This window comes from Pelodiscus sinensis, chromosome 2 (assembly GCF_052426305.1).
Source record: "Pelodiscus sinensis isolate ZL-2025 chromosome 2, ASM5242630v1, whole genome shotgun sequence".
NCBI classification, from domain to species: Eukaryota; Metazoa; Chordata; order Testudines; family Trionychidae; genus Pelodiscus; species Pelodiscus sinensis.
This window is the reverse complement of record NC_143053.1, coordinates 85,867,101-85,882,519: the sequence shown is the minus strand read 5'-3', so window position 1 is coordinate 85,882,519 and position 15,419 is coordinate 85,867,101. Positions and strand designations below refer to the sequence as shown.

General features: G+C 39.6%; 1 protein-coding gene across 10 annotated transcripts in view; it reads right to left on the bottom strand.

The window, feature by feature from the left end:
• The window catches only part of PTPRM (protein tyrosine phosphatase receptor type M), a 700,717-nt gene that overhangs the window by 528,518 nt on the left and 156,780 nt on the right, over positions 1–15,419 (bottom strand). For all 10 annotated transcript variants that reach the window (XM_075920958.2, XM_075920953.2, XM_075920954.2 and 7 more), the window contains exon 2: positions 3,473–3,595. In XM_075920958.2, coding sequence (XP_075777073.1) covers positions 3,473–3,595 — 123 coding nt within the window. The remainder of the gene's footprint in view (positions 1–3,472; positions 3,596–15,419) is intronic.

Here is a 15,419-nt window from a genome sequence, read left to right as displayed (position 1 = left end):
TCAGAAATTATTTTTTTCTAAAATATGTAGCTTAGAAACTGCTGACAAACTATATCAATTCATTTTTAAATGTTTCGCATAACTCATTGTTCAAGGCTAACTGAAAACTAATTAAAATTGTCAAGATGATGATTTGAACATGAAAAAACGAAAAAATATCTACAAGTGAACAGGAAATATTGATCCTAGCTGGCTGGATCTCTGCCCTTGGATCTGTTGCCTTTACTGTGAAATAAATGAGAATTCCTTTGCTCTCAAAGGAATTTTTGACCTTTCCAAGTATGTGTGTCCCTTCCACAAACCAATTGTCCATGTTCTTATCCAGGACTCCAAAAAATTTCAATTCCTTTTTTAATTGAAAGAAAAGAGCTCTTTAATCTCTAAATATAATTTATTCCCAAATGAAGTATCCCTGTAACTAGATCACCACAAACTTAAAACATGAACTGTTTTCACCTCCTACTCACACAGGAAAGCAGGTGGACAAAGAATCAAGTCTAGTGACATATGATAAATTATATTACATACAAGTCATTTTCTTTTCTCTCTAATAATACCACCACCTACATCAGCTAGATTCCTATTCTTGGAAATGAAACACCATAAAAAGTACCTTTGTCTAACTGTAGGAGAGCAAAAATCTGTCTGAGGTGTTCCCAATACCCCCACACTGAGGAAACTTCCTCAAATCTCTTCCTTTCCACAAAAATGAACAGGGAGTGTTAAGGAGAAATGTTCAGATGAGAGGTGAACTGCTAGCATCATGGCCAGTCTGAGGACAATAATAAATGGTTAGTAATGCAGTCAACACAAGTGTTATGATAGATTCATTTGCATTAGCACCAGTTTGAGAAACTGTACTAAGCACTGATAAAATGCTCCAGAAAAATGAAACAGCAAGTGTCAGGGCTAGTGGATAAGAACCAACTTAAATAAGGACTCTGCTAAAAACATCCTTATGCTAGTGTAATGACTATCTGCACAAAGACCAAATCTCAGAATCCATTAGTCAACAGGAACATTTGTTTTAAAGAGTTCTAATTTAGACACAGGAAACTGAATGGAAATTGGAAAGGCATTTCAGTGGAAGTGTCAATAGCAGATCTGATTCTGTCCATAATAATACATGACTAGCAGGGACAGATCTAGATCTAGACAGCACTTTGGTCTTCCTTTCTGTGCTACCAGTTTCTTGTTTTCCATCCATATAACTTCTGTAGATTCAAAATCCCAGGGTTTTTTCGAGATTGCTAAATATGTTACTCCTCCACCTCCTGCACATATGAATTTGTATCACAGAGTAAAGTAACTCTATCACTTATATCTACCCTTCAAACTTCCCCTGGCCATTCCTACTCTCATCTTTCCATCCAACCACCTGCTCTCTGTCTGATCCTATTTTCCATCCCTCACATATTTGGTGAGCTCCAAGAATTTATTCAGGAAAGAGCATATGGATGATAACCAAAGATCAGCACACTTTACTCATCCATTGTCGCACTGAATGAAATATTTTGAAAACCAAGTAGCTCAGAACTGTAACGTTGGATGTAAAGCTGGGACCCACAAGATAATCTCTCACAAAGTGGTCTGGTCAATGAAAATGCATTGGATTACTATTGATATGAACTTACTAGAAGACTAAGCCAGCACTGCCCAGGTCCTTATGGGCAGATGGCTGGCGATATGGGGGTGGTCCAGGAGTAAGGGCAGGGGCTTGAGAATGCAGGGGGTTAGGACAAGAGGCTGGAGTTCTGGGGTGTGTGAGGAGGGGTTCAGGGCAAGTGAGTACCATCCAGCAGGGCTCTTTCCCTCCCTGCTGTGCTGCACCCAAAGGCTGGAGGGGCAGGGAGGCTACATACTGGTCTGGTGACAGACAAGATGGCGAGACCCAGTCCCAGATGGCCACTCTTGTGGTGCGGCTGCCTCCAGTGGACACCCTGCAATATAGCTCTCCCCTGCGCTCACTGCCTTCAGTGGCCACCGTATCATCTGCCTCCTCTCTGCCCCCTCCCTTTCCAAGTTCTGGAAAGCAGTCCCACTCCGGGAAAATCCCATTTTCCAGGTACAACCAAACCCTGACCCTGCTTTATATACATTTCACAAAGACCCCCTCCTTCAAGCTAAGTGATACAAAAGGAAAGTTTAGGGTCTAATACACACTGCTGGCTCAGTCATATAATATATATTTATATAAAGTATATGACTAAGAGCCAGCAGTGTCTATTAGACCCTAAACTATCCTTTTGTATCACTTAGGTTGAAGGAGGGGTCTTTGAGAACAACAAATGTCTGTGGTAAAAGATTGTTATGTATGCTCAGGTTCTGCTCAAGCACCTATTTCTTCTAAGATTTTATGGATTTTTAAAAATACATTTTACTTTATAAAAACTGAAGCAAACAATTTTCATATTCTTATAAATGGAAGACAATTAATGGGATTTCAAGACAAACCTCTAGCGTACAGTACTGGAACATAATGGCACTAAATTATCTGGACATTAATGAAATAACAGAACAACAATCTGTAAAAGCTATCAAACCATCTGGGTATATTTAAAATTGAAATAATTTTCTTAATATAGCATGAGGATAACATATAGTAGCTGGTGTTGTCCATTAATACAGCGGAAGTGCCCGACTGTTAAAATCACCGCACTCAGGAGCTGATGTTTTTATTTTTGGTATTCGTAGGTGGCTAGTACTAGTCATATAAAATAAAGAAAAAGCAGATACTGAGCCAAGCCACCCATCTAACAGCACAAGAGTTGGCACTCGGAGAGTACAGTTGGGACTCAAAAGAGAGCATCCTTGAAAACAATCACTGATTAATTTTAGATCCATGAGTATTTTCAGTCGTGAGGCAGAGATCTGTAGGGTATAGGAAAAAGGCTATTTTGTAGATATATAATAAAATAAATATTGCATCAGCATTTAGATATTGTAGCCGAGAAATCTGGTCTCATTGTTCCACAGGGTATAGCCTTCATAAAATACCATAATCAAAATGCTTTTTAAATACTGCATAAATATAGCACATATAATAAACAAAACTTTGTTGCAGTATCTTAGTCTCTTTTATGTGTGTGCGTATGTTTCTCTTCAAAACAATTTGTATTACCTTTCCATTTGTTTTACAACAATACTAACATTTTTGTTTTCTGTCCAAGATTATTTCCCTTCCTGTATTCCTTTTTAGAAGATTTCTCTCCACTACTATAATTTTTATTCCTTCATTCTAGCTTCCTTCTCTCTCCCCTAATTACATATAACAAAGTTTGAAACCTTTTGCCTACAGTTTTAAGCATAACAAAATGTGACTTCATTTTGAAGAATGTTCTGTCACACAGTTAACCAAATCATTTTGAAGAGTAAATACTAAAATTACAGTAAGATTCAGAGAAAGCAAATAGCAGTAGCACAGTCACAAACTGCTACAAAGAAAGAAAAGTAGTTTCAACTGAAAACAAACCTGATGGCATCCATGGATCAGATGATGTCTTTAACGGTCTGTTCACCTGGTCCCAGTTAAGATCATCATCATCAGATTGACTATATCCACAGGAGCTAAATGGCTCATCAAAGGAACAACCTCCTGTAAAATGAACGTACAAATACAAATTAAATCAAGCAATGAAAAATATTAGATGAGTTCTATTTCTGTTCAAAATCATTTGGGGCGTGTCTACACAGCAGTATTATTTTGGAATAACGGCCGTTATTCCAAAATAAAACATGCAAGGATCTACACAGCAATTCCGTTATTTCTAAATAAATTTGAAATAACGATGGCTTATTCCGACTTCTGCAAACCTCATTCCATGAGGAATAATGCCTATTCCAAAATAGCTATTTCAAAATAGCAGTAGTATGGATGCTCCACTGCTGCTATTTCAAAATAGCTCCTCCCCACGGCCATTCAAACTAATTCTCCTCAGTGCAATCTGGGGCTCTAAATCGAGGTAGCACGTCCACATTAGGAAAGCCTGCCTCAGACTAATTTTGAAGCTTCTCTGTAGTGTAGACGTGCTACTTCAAAATAAGCTAATTCAGAGTATTTCTCCTGGAATAGGTTATTCTGAATTAAGCATGCAGCATAGACATACTCTTGGATACCAGTCTGAACTTCAATTATTCCTTTGATGAAATGGTCTTGATGGAGTCACAGAAAATAGGGAAAGAACTTTTTGCTGTGGAAAGCTAATCTCAGAGAGGACAAACATGAAATTTAGAATGTCAGTCAGGGTTTCGCTTACTATTTGGTTGTCCAGTACAAAAAAAAAAAAATCCAAGTGTATCCCAGCTATGCAAATAAAAAATTCCCTCTCTGTTATCCAGTCATCAGAGCAGGATCTTTGTTTCAGGAGACTAGACCATTCAAAGGCAGAGCAGAATAAAATAAAATATCCAACATATAGAGGAAAAGAAACGTACAATGTCTGCTCACTTTTATAGTTGCTAAAGCTTTATTTTGTTAATAGTACTGTTCACTCCTCAGCTTCCCAGAGAATATATTATGAACACAGTAAAGGTTCAGCAGCCACAAAAGGGAATGGAAATTAGTTTTCTTTCTTTTCTCAGGGGTGTAAACATTCCTAACAGTTCTGTCTACAGGCCACTAAAATGCATTTATAGAATGACATCTTGAACCCTGGAATTTGCCATTTTACTCCTTTAACTCTATGAAAATTAAACTTTGTGGAAAAATACAGCCATAGACATGAATACCTCAGTCCCCATTAGAAAAGGGGACCTGCTTCTTCATATGAAACAAAACTTTGGGGCTGTTCTCAATTCTGAGATCAGTCTATACAGACATAAAATACGTAAATTGGCTAAGCTTAACTGAAAAGGGAGCTTTAAACAAAACAGAAAGAAAACATTCAAAAGAAGTCCCCAAATTGTTCTTAATTATTATTAAATCTACGAATAAAGAGTTTGCAAAATACTTTTTAATGAAATAATTGAGTTGTGGATAAGGTAACTAAAATATAAGCAAAAGAGTGCTACCACGGCCCATAAGGAGAGCCAAATGAGTACTGGTGCTTTCCTATCACATACTGCTGGCTCATAACTGAGAAATGTGAAATGCTGGGTGAGAATTATAACTATAAAATTAATTTTCCATTAATGAACACCCAAAGCACATCTCCTCCCCTTAAATACTTCCATCTGTTTTCCTTTATTGTGACTCTCACTTACCATACTGTGTATGCCCTAGTGCTGAGGCATAAGATGACTACACTGTCCTAAACTGCATTATGGAGAAGAGTTTTATTCATTAGTTCTAGGGCATTCTGTAGGAAATTAGCGCTAATGGACACGGTGTCTGTATCACTTTTATGAGTACAAGTGTCAATTAGACAATCCACTGGGACCAAAAAACTCATTAAAGAACTTACAGTACTAAACACAATCTTTTCACCCTGACAACAACAGATTTAAATCCTCACTCTTACCAAATTTAACAAATTTTAAAATAAAACAGATTTCTTTAAATCACTTGCATTCCATTTGCTCTAATGTTTGCATATATATTTTTGATATAATTTATTTAAGTGCCAAGCAGACTTGCCCTTGCATTTCATTATTTGAACAGATAAATACGCATGAATTTTGATAGAGAATGTCCCTCTGAAAGGGATCAGAGAAAAGAAAGGGGATAAATCAAGGGATGATTTACAAAGTAAATCCTGGAAGAACACATATGACCAAATAAAAAGTGAACAGTATAGTAAGATTTACAGTTGAAAAACTGATGGTGCATCAATTCTCTCCATTACACAGAGGTTTTTATCAATTGTAATTGGTATATAAAAATGTCAGCTCTTACTGAAACCGAAATAAGAACAGAGCTTTTACAAAGTCCAAGATTTTGTGAATTGCATATTGCTCCCTTATCTCCAGTTATGAAGTTCACAGAAGTATAGCTAGACAGAACTGGAGAAAACGGGAGAGACCTAAATACAAGACCATTCAGGCCATCTTTCTCTGCCAATGAAGGAATGTTTAATATCACCATATATTTTCTACTATTTTTCCTCACTTTTTCATGGGAAATATTGCAGAGTCATGTATCTTGCATCAGAAGTCTGAAAAACATTGGTTGTTTTTTTTCTTATTACTGACATGTATTCCCCCCAAATAACTGTTCTCTATCTTTCTTCTCTTTCAAAAGTTAAATTTATCTACTAATCACTCAAGGACTATATGAATATTTACGATCTAGATTATCCATCTATAAGATAGCCTATCCTTAAATACAGTAAAGCTCCAGTGGTCCGGCATCCCTGATGGCCCAGCACCATCTGGAACCCGGAAGTGCTGGACAATTGGAGCTGCTCTGTCCCCGGCTTCCCCGATTCAGCCGCTGCTGAAACTGACCAGCGTCTGACTCTGGGAACCCTGAGGGGCGGCAGTAAGGGACCAACCCAGCAGCACCCCAGCTGCTCTGCTCCAGGCTTCCCCGATTCAGCCGCTGCTGAAACTGACCAGCAGCTGACTCCGGGAAGCCCGGGGCAGAGCAGCTGGGGTGATGCCGGGTTGGTCCCGCAGCGCCGAGGGGCGCATCCCCCCCACTCCACCCCAGACCTCTCATAGCCCCCCCCCTTCCAATAGTCCGGCATATTTGATAATCTGGCACCCCCTGGGTCCTAAAGGTTCTGGATTATCGGAAGTTTACTATAGTTTGGTAAGAAGAAAACTTAACAGAAGTACATAAGATCCTTAACTCAACAAATATCAACTCATTATCTTCTGCAGCCCAATGCAGAGGACATGACAGATTAGTAAATTGAGCTAGATAAAAATTGACTTATTAGGAAGTTGTTTTGTAGATTAAAAAGTGAGTGTTAGATATGTATAATAGATACAGGGAAAATTTCATAGGCAGAACTAAAAATACTGAAAAGTATTTGAGAAACAACTGGAGAGCATAACTAAATGAAGCACATAGTACTGACATTTAAGAACCCTGAGAGTTGAATGACTTATTTGTTTGCAGGTAATTCTGATATCCACATGTAATTTGGTTACAAATGTGGCAATGCAGTTCATAAGTAGGCTAAAAGAGCTGACATCTTTACACTCATTTCTAGTCAAGCTCTCAATCTTTCTACTCCCTGTCTTGACACAATGCTGTTACTATGCTTGACTTCTTTCTGCACAAAATGAAAACTGAATGCTTTCCTTCCACGCTGATGTCCAGTTAATTCTACATAATATAGACAAGAAAAAAATATGCATTAATATCCCCAAACTATTTTAGTTCCACAGATTTCCCCCTCCCTGTACTAACACTTGCAACTAACACAGTAAGAGGATTGTTATCCTCAGCTACAAAGGTTTGATACTTTTACTTCAAATTAATATTGTTGATTTTCTGAGTTTATTTTAACAATTAAAATACAGACGATCAGATTCTCTAAATTATATTTTCATTTCTGAATTTAATTGACCAAAATGATAAAAGGGTATCCAATGCATCCTAACTTTAAGTAATGATGTTACATTTAGAGACACTCAGCACAGCAGAAACACTCTTTTAAAAGCTACATAATTTAATCAAGCAAAGCAACTTTCCCATTTTACCCTGAAATGAAAATGTCTATAAGCTGAAGTATATTTAAAAAGTACTATTTCTAGACTTAATGGACATTTTTAAATAATATAGGATGTGACTGTTTCATTATGGTTCTCTAGTTTATATTGTATTTATACAAACTAGTGGATTCTTGTGAAAAATTTAATGGACAAAGAGTCTATTATTTCGTGTAGATATTAAAAACAGTGGCATTCAGAATGAATACAACTGTCCCCAATAATTGTAGCAATGCATCCAGTTCACTCTATGCCACTGTGCAACTGTAGAATGCTTTGTTTCTTGAAGAAAAAAAAGTTCTGTTTTTACATGTCTAATTTATTGAAGATCTTGAAACACATTTTTGGATTCAGCCAGAAAGTTGTTACGATAAAATGAAAGCTATTACTGACTTTTTTCCCCCAACAGGAATTAAGTTTTTTCAACACATTTGTATTACATTAGGCTTATTGTATAGAAGGACACAACATAACCTTGAATGTTAAAAAGGCATTCAGATTGGGAATGTGACAACTCAACAAAGACAAAAGTTCAAAGTTGGGCCTAACACTTTGCCTTGTTCCTACGTGTTTACAAAATGCAGAGATCTCAGATCTCCATGTGGTATTTTTATCCAAATACATGCTACAAAATGTAAGGGTAGCTTTCTTTGCCAGGGGAATATAACACACTATAACCAAGAACCCAAATGCTCTGTGGCAAATTACATTCAATTTTTACTATAAGGCTCTCTGGGTTTCTGCAGCAGTTATGAAAAAGTAAATAGAAAATTCTATGGAAAAGACAGGTAAACTCCATTTTTAGTTTATTGAATTAAACATGAACATGAATATTACAAGTAAAGCATTATTTATGTCCTAGTTGATATTAATTTTAGTTTACATTTTGTTGTCCTTGCATTTTCAATGTTTAATGTGGCACAGATGGCTGTGTTGCTGAAACATAACTACACCATACAAATTTGTTGGGGGAGAGGATGGAGGTTTTAACAGCAGATTAGAAGATATGTGGGTCTTTTGGCAGTCAATACAATGTAGGAAGCAATTTTGGCTTTTAGCACCAACAAGATCTCAAAGACGTTTGGTAATGGAGGGGGGTAGCAGTTCCTCTTTCCTCAGTGTACTTCTTGTGAGGAAATCCCATTTGTGACAAGATGCTGGATGCCCCATGCTTTTGTGGCCTTGCTGGAGCCCCACAGTCCTCCTACTTCCCACACCAGGAAAGGGGCAGCAGAAAAGTTTCCATCATGCCTGCCTAGAGAGGCTGTATGAAGGCAACCAATCAGAGCTCAGCAGTCTCAGATAAAAGGAGCTGAGCAGTTCAATTCCTGGCTAGGCTTATTGGGGCACAGCAGAGCATGCCTTTCTGGAGACAGCAGCTCAGGACACAACCAGGCTGCTCTCTATAGAGCCCATGGGTCCAAACCCGGATTAGTAGATGAGCCCAGATACCCCACTGACCACTGGTGACATGGTGGAAAGCCCGAGAAGGGAGCCAGGCTTGTTTCAAAGTATGAGTGAAGGGCTGAATTTAAAGACTCCTGAGCTCAGGCTGAAAACACTGGTAAGGGCAGATAGACTGTTTTTTCAACTTTTGTTACCCCAACAGCATTTTCACTGACACACCCAGCTAGTGGTACAAGCCACTTCGAAGACCTATCATCTGAGGTACCACTAGCAGGAAAAGGCCTGCATCAGCAGGAGGTACTCAAAAGGTGAGTGTCCCCCACTACATCATACAGCCCTCCCCCACTCCCACACGCAAGACTTCTGACTCCCAGCAGGTTGTGAGCCAGCTGCTGTCCCACCTTGGTGCCACTCCCCTCCCCCACCCACACATACACATACACACAAGGCTGCTGCCTGCCAACTTGGGCTGGGAGCCAGTAGCCCCATGGAGCTGATAGCTGGTGTTGGGTAACCACTAACTGTTCACATCCCTACTGGAGCAGCTACCCACCACAGGCAGCGGCTCCACTGTGAACAGAGGCTGCCTCGGACCTTTGAGCAGCCTATGCTGCAGTGCAGCTGGACCCACCATGAACAGGGGTAGTTCTGAACAGGCAGAGAGCTGTTCCAGCCCTCCCCAGTTAACTTAAACCAGTAAGCTTCACCCATTAAGGGTAAGGCTTAAACATTCACACCACTACTTCACATTTTTAAGATTAGGGAGTTCTGAGCACCCATAGTGGGCTAAATTTTAGATTTTTCAGAACATTCTGCAATATGTGGTGGATTCTGTGTGGCAAATTCTCTGACCGTGGAATTGTAGAATAACTAAGGTCGCTAGGAAACCAAGCAATAATGAGGTGAAAAGTAATGTACTATCACAGATTACAAACTGGCTAAGAGACAGAAATCAAAGGCCATTTCTCAACACTGCAAAATAACTATAGGTTCAATGCAAGGTCTGTTCTATAATATATTTATTTGAGATATGGAGAAAGAGATGAGATGACAAAATTCACATGATGCAAAGACACTGATAGCCCTTTGAGTATCCTAATAAGGTTAGGTCAATGGGCAGTTTTCAACAGACTTCTGTACTGAGACATGTGACTTACTGACCTACTTGGAAAGTCCTTTGTATCTAAAGATTCTTGGCAAAACTACATAGAACTGTCCCTTCAGTGCTACTATAGCCTATCATTTTAAAACGAATTTCAAGATGTCTAAGTTCATAAATAGTTGGCACAACAAACCGTAGCTGCCTCAAATGCGTCACTACAGCTGCAATAAAATACTCATATCAAAAATCCTTATAAACATTTTGCAAAACCTGATTACTTCTAGATTAATAGTGAGTGAATAATATGGATATGCAAGGAGGGGAGATTTTTTTTAAAGATGCTCTAGTTTTTCATATTCTGTATGTGTAGATCTGCACATTTAAAGGAGGGCATTGACAAAGGCAAGGATAGGGCGGGGGGGAAAACCTGTCAGTTTTGTAAGCCTGGGACGTGGTTGTTGACAGGGATGTAAAATCCTGTTTAATCAGTTAACTAGTTAATTATTATGTTTAACCAGTTAGCCACTTAAATGGGGCAGGCAAGGGACTGGTCCAGTCTGGCTTGGCTGAAGCGGGCCCGCTCCCATGATGCAGTGGGTTTCTGCAGTCAGGGTAGGCCCGCCCTGGTGGAGAGGGGTGCTGCTCCAGCCGGGCTGGGGGTTTGCCACGAGGAGGGGGCTGGCCCACCTGAGCTGGAGCAGCTCTCTGACTACATCGGGCAAGAAGGGGGTGCTTCAGCCCAGTTGGGCCACTGGTTAACCATTGACATCTATAGTTGCTTATGTGGAAAGTTGTGCTCTACAGCATGCGGGAGGACTTTCTACAGCCTGGAACAATCCAATACTCTCACACTGTTCCAGCCACAAATCCTAGAACGATTTCCTAGCATCTCCCAGCTGTGAACGGTTTTGGCTGCTGCACATAGTAACAGGGATGTAAGGTCAAAAAGGTTTTGTTGACACTTCAAAAACAATCTAGAATTTTCACCAAACATTTGTTGCTGTTCCATCTGTTCTCCCAACCGACCTGAAAAAGTTATCAAACATTTCAACTCACAGGGAAGATGGTATTTCAGCAATGTTCCAACCAACTATAAAGCCCCTATGAAAATCTGCCAAGATTTGACCAAGTTACTATCAGACTTTAAAAAAAAATTGCATTTTGCACATGTTCTGAGACTTTGTGAGCTTTAGCAGCTGGAATCTGTGAAGACTGCACCCTCACTAAGCATGCTTCATCCCCTCAACTGCTGACTGGACTCTGTGGGTGTGTATAGACTACATGGCTCCGTTAATGGAGCCATGTAGAGGAGTTTACTCGGCAAAGGGAAATGAAGCGGTGATTTAAATAATCGCCGCTTCATTTACATCAAAATGGCCGCCGCTCTGTGCGGATCAGCTGTTTGTCAGCACAGCGCAGCAGTCTAGAAGGGGATCTGCCGACCCCAGAACGCTTCGTCAGCAGACCCTTTATTACAAGGGACAGGTGAGCCAGCATGCGGAGATGCCAGCTCAGTCCCTGCCCCCGCAAGTCATGGGTCGGGCAGCTGGCGTCTTCAAGCAATGGCTCACCTATGACCCATGGGAGCAGGGACTGAACAGACGTCCTCGCGCACTAGTTGCCCAGCCCCTGATGATGCAGAGTGGCACCTGGAAAGGTGAGGGAAATGCGACTAGTGGATTTATCAGTTAGTCAACTAGTCACTTACATCCTTAATGGGCAAGGCTCCCGAACCAAGAAGAAGCCACTCATCTTTTCTGTGCTCTCAGTTATTCTAATGCTGGCATCCAGGCAGCATGGAGAAAGAAGCTGTCTAATTCAAATGCACAGTGGACAAAATGCAGACCAAAGAGGGAGTTAATAGAGTAGACTGGGATAGGAATCTGGTGAGGCAGGGCAAGGGGCCAGGACTGGTGGAGACTGCATGGAGCCAAAGAAGGGTTTAAAGGAAGGTTGAATGAAGAATCTGGACTGGGATACTAGGTCTGAAAGCCAGTGAGGAGAGGGAAATGGGAGACAGATCAGACAAGAAGCTAGGAAGGAGGAATCGCAAGTAGCTGGACAAGAAGATTGGGAGGCATGAGGGAAGAGAGACTGGGACACTGAGCAAACCCAGAGGGGGAGGCTAAGACTAGCTGGACACAGAAACTAGGAAAAGATGCCTGAGGACTAGCAACTAGGACTAGAGACCAGGAGAAAGGAGGTGGGACAAAGAACCAAGGGCGAAAAAGAGACAAGATGAGACAGAATGAATTGGAGCAGGGCAGAAGGGGTTGGGACTTGGTGCAAACAGGTGGAAAAGAATGTGCCTACTGCACAAATACCTTTCCTGTGTCTAGAAAAGGGAACCAAAATTCCTGAGTCTCTCTATTCTCCTGTTATCAGCAAATGTTTTTGAACCCCACTGGCAAAGTATTTCATCACCCTCTAGTATTGGTCCACACACAGGATAACAACCTGCTTCTGCTATCAGTTTTTCTATTATCTCAAGTGGCAGAGTTTTGTTTGTTGTTTTTGAATGTTTCCATCCCTTCTTATGAACTTTCTGAGTGTTAACATGATACCCCGTGATGAAATTAGTTTGCTTGCTTTAAAAAAAAAAAGCCTAGAAAATTATACATAAACTATGTTTAAAAAAAAAAAGTAATGAACATTGCGAAGTCAAACTCTTATTTTAGGAACTGCCAGATTGCCTGTGCAATCTTAATTTGACCCTCCTGTGTGCATTCATTTATCCCCACAAGACTCCTGCCTCATTCAGGGCAAAGGATGAATCTACTCTGGTGATAAATGAGAACTATGTGATAAAAAGGCTATTTGCATTCAGGCCACCTCGCTCATTTGTTACACAGGTTGGAATTGCACAAAGAAAAAGAATGGTCTCATGGTTGAGACAATGAAACGCTATACAGGAAATGTGGTTTCTATTCATCCCTCTGACACAGAGTTCCTATGTGATGCTAGGCACATCACTTACACCAAACCTTCCAGAAGTCACTAATTGATGTGTTCCTTTCTTCAGGATGTCTTGATACCTTGGAGTCTGGTTTGCAGAAGTGCTGAGCACTCACAGCTGTTGCTGAGGTCAGTGAGAGGTGTGCCTTGTACTTATTAAGGAGCACTGCATATGTTCTCTGAAAAAATAGGTTTCAAATGCAGCACTCAAAATTACTGGAAACTTTTGACCTTCCTCTCGCTGTCTCAGCTTGCTATCTCTAAAATGATAATACCATCCCCCTTCCCCACCTTACAAGGGTGTCACAAAGATAAAATAATTTATGTTTGTGAAGAACTCAGATACTGTAGCAATGAGTGCCACAGTAAAACCCATAATGAAATGATTAACATAGGGCTTGTCTGCCCAGCCCCACAGTTCAGACTAAAGGGCTTTTGAATTACAGCATATGGTTACATGCTGCATTGCACTTCCAACATATTTAAAGAGTACTATGTTAATGCAAGTTAGCTACCTTTTAATTGGTGCTCACTGCATCCACATAGGGGAGTTACAGTGCAGCACACTAGTGCATGCTACAGTTCAGACCCCTGTCCTTAAAACCTGGACTGTGTAGACATAACCTATCTCTCTAGAGATGGTTTGAATACGGTTCTGTACACAAGAAGCGAGGCTAAAGACATATGTTGAATGGCTGCTCACTAAGTGAACTCTGTGCACTGAATGCAGCAGAGTTATTGTGGGGAAAAATAGTATGCAATCATATGATGAAATGTGTCAGAATGCGTATGCACAAGAATACCAAATTAAGGCACAGGCAACCTTACTTTGGTATTTCCCAACTCTGAAGTGCTTGACTTTTCAACCTTAATTATTAAGTTGTGTTAACAATGCTGTGGGTGTAATTGGTGCATACTACAACCACAAGAATGACCATGCTAAGTCACACCAATCGTCTGTCTAACCCAGTATCTTGTCTTCTTACAGAGGCTGATGCCATATACTTCTGAGGGAATAAACACAGCAGGACAATTTATTGAGCGTTCCATCCTCTGACATCCAGTCCAACCTGCTGACAATCAGAGGTTTAGGAGCACCCAGAACATGGAGTGTGTCACTGATTATCTTGGCTAATTGCCATTTATAGACCTATACTCCATTACTCACCCAGGAAGGGATTCTCAGAATATGCACCAAAGCAAACAGACAGATCCTCAAATCCATAAAGAACCTTAGGGGTTCTTTTCCCTAGTATCAGAAAAATTATTAAAACAGATGTTTGCAGAATCTATTCAGAATGTTATGGCTTAATATAGAAGGGAATTAAGTACCTGGGTTTCTAATAAAATTACAATAATAAGTTAATACAGATACACTATTGGTACAAAACAAATGGCACCATAGCCTTTTAGAATTGTATTCCTTTTTATATCCTTTTAATTATTTTACCTATTTAAAGTGCGACAAGAATGCTTTAATAGTATGTGCACAAGGGGAAGGTGATTTAGGAATATGGTAATATTACTGTGAGAGCGAATCCTAAGGGAAAGAAAAAAATCTCAAGAGAATCCTTAAAAAGAACAAAAAAGAACTACTTTTAAAAGATGCCTGTCAAACCGATCTCCAAATAATTTGTTTATACATGAAACACGGAAAAGAATATAAAAAACTCATTGAAACTAACAAACAATGAAAGAAATAAAGTACAACAAGAATGTGCAAACTGAAATAATAAAAATGAACAAGGAAAAGAAATTGAGATCAAAGTTTCTTACTTCTGCCAGAAATGACAGTAGAAATATACTGACAAATGCTTCACTACAAAGGAAATGACTATCAAAGCACCATCAGGAACCAATCCATTCTATATGGCCAAAGACTGAAAGCTGTGTAAAACATTAATAGGTATGTCATTAAATTACAATGTGGTACTGCTTACATTCTCTCACTTCTCTAAGGGTATATGTCTCTGTCTGTGTTTGCCCAGTTCCGATCAGCCTTCAGATTATATATATAAAAAAATAACTGAAAGATATATACAAACAAACCCCTCCACAAAATAGGCAACTTTAAAAAAATTCACCAAATGTGTTTAGGGGAGTCAAACTTGATGCAAGAGAGCAACATGTTTTGGAATTGTGCCAAGTTGCAAAAATAGCCAGTTCTGATCAAAAACTCTACAAAATGAGGAAATCAAAGTCAAGCTTCCCTTATGCTTTGTACTGTATTCTGTTTGTTGCATATAAATGACACCACCATATTTCACAGATACCAATAGCTCTTACATAAATTGCTTCAACTGCTTAGACCAACAACACTAAGCTACAAATAATTGAAGTAAGAATCTCATCTAAT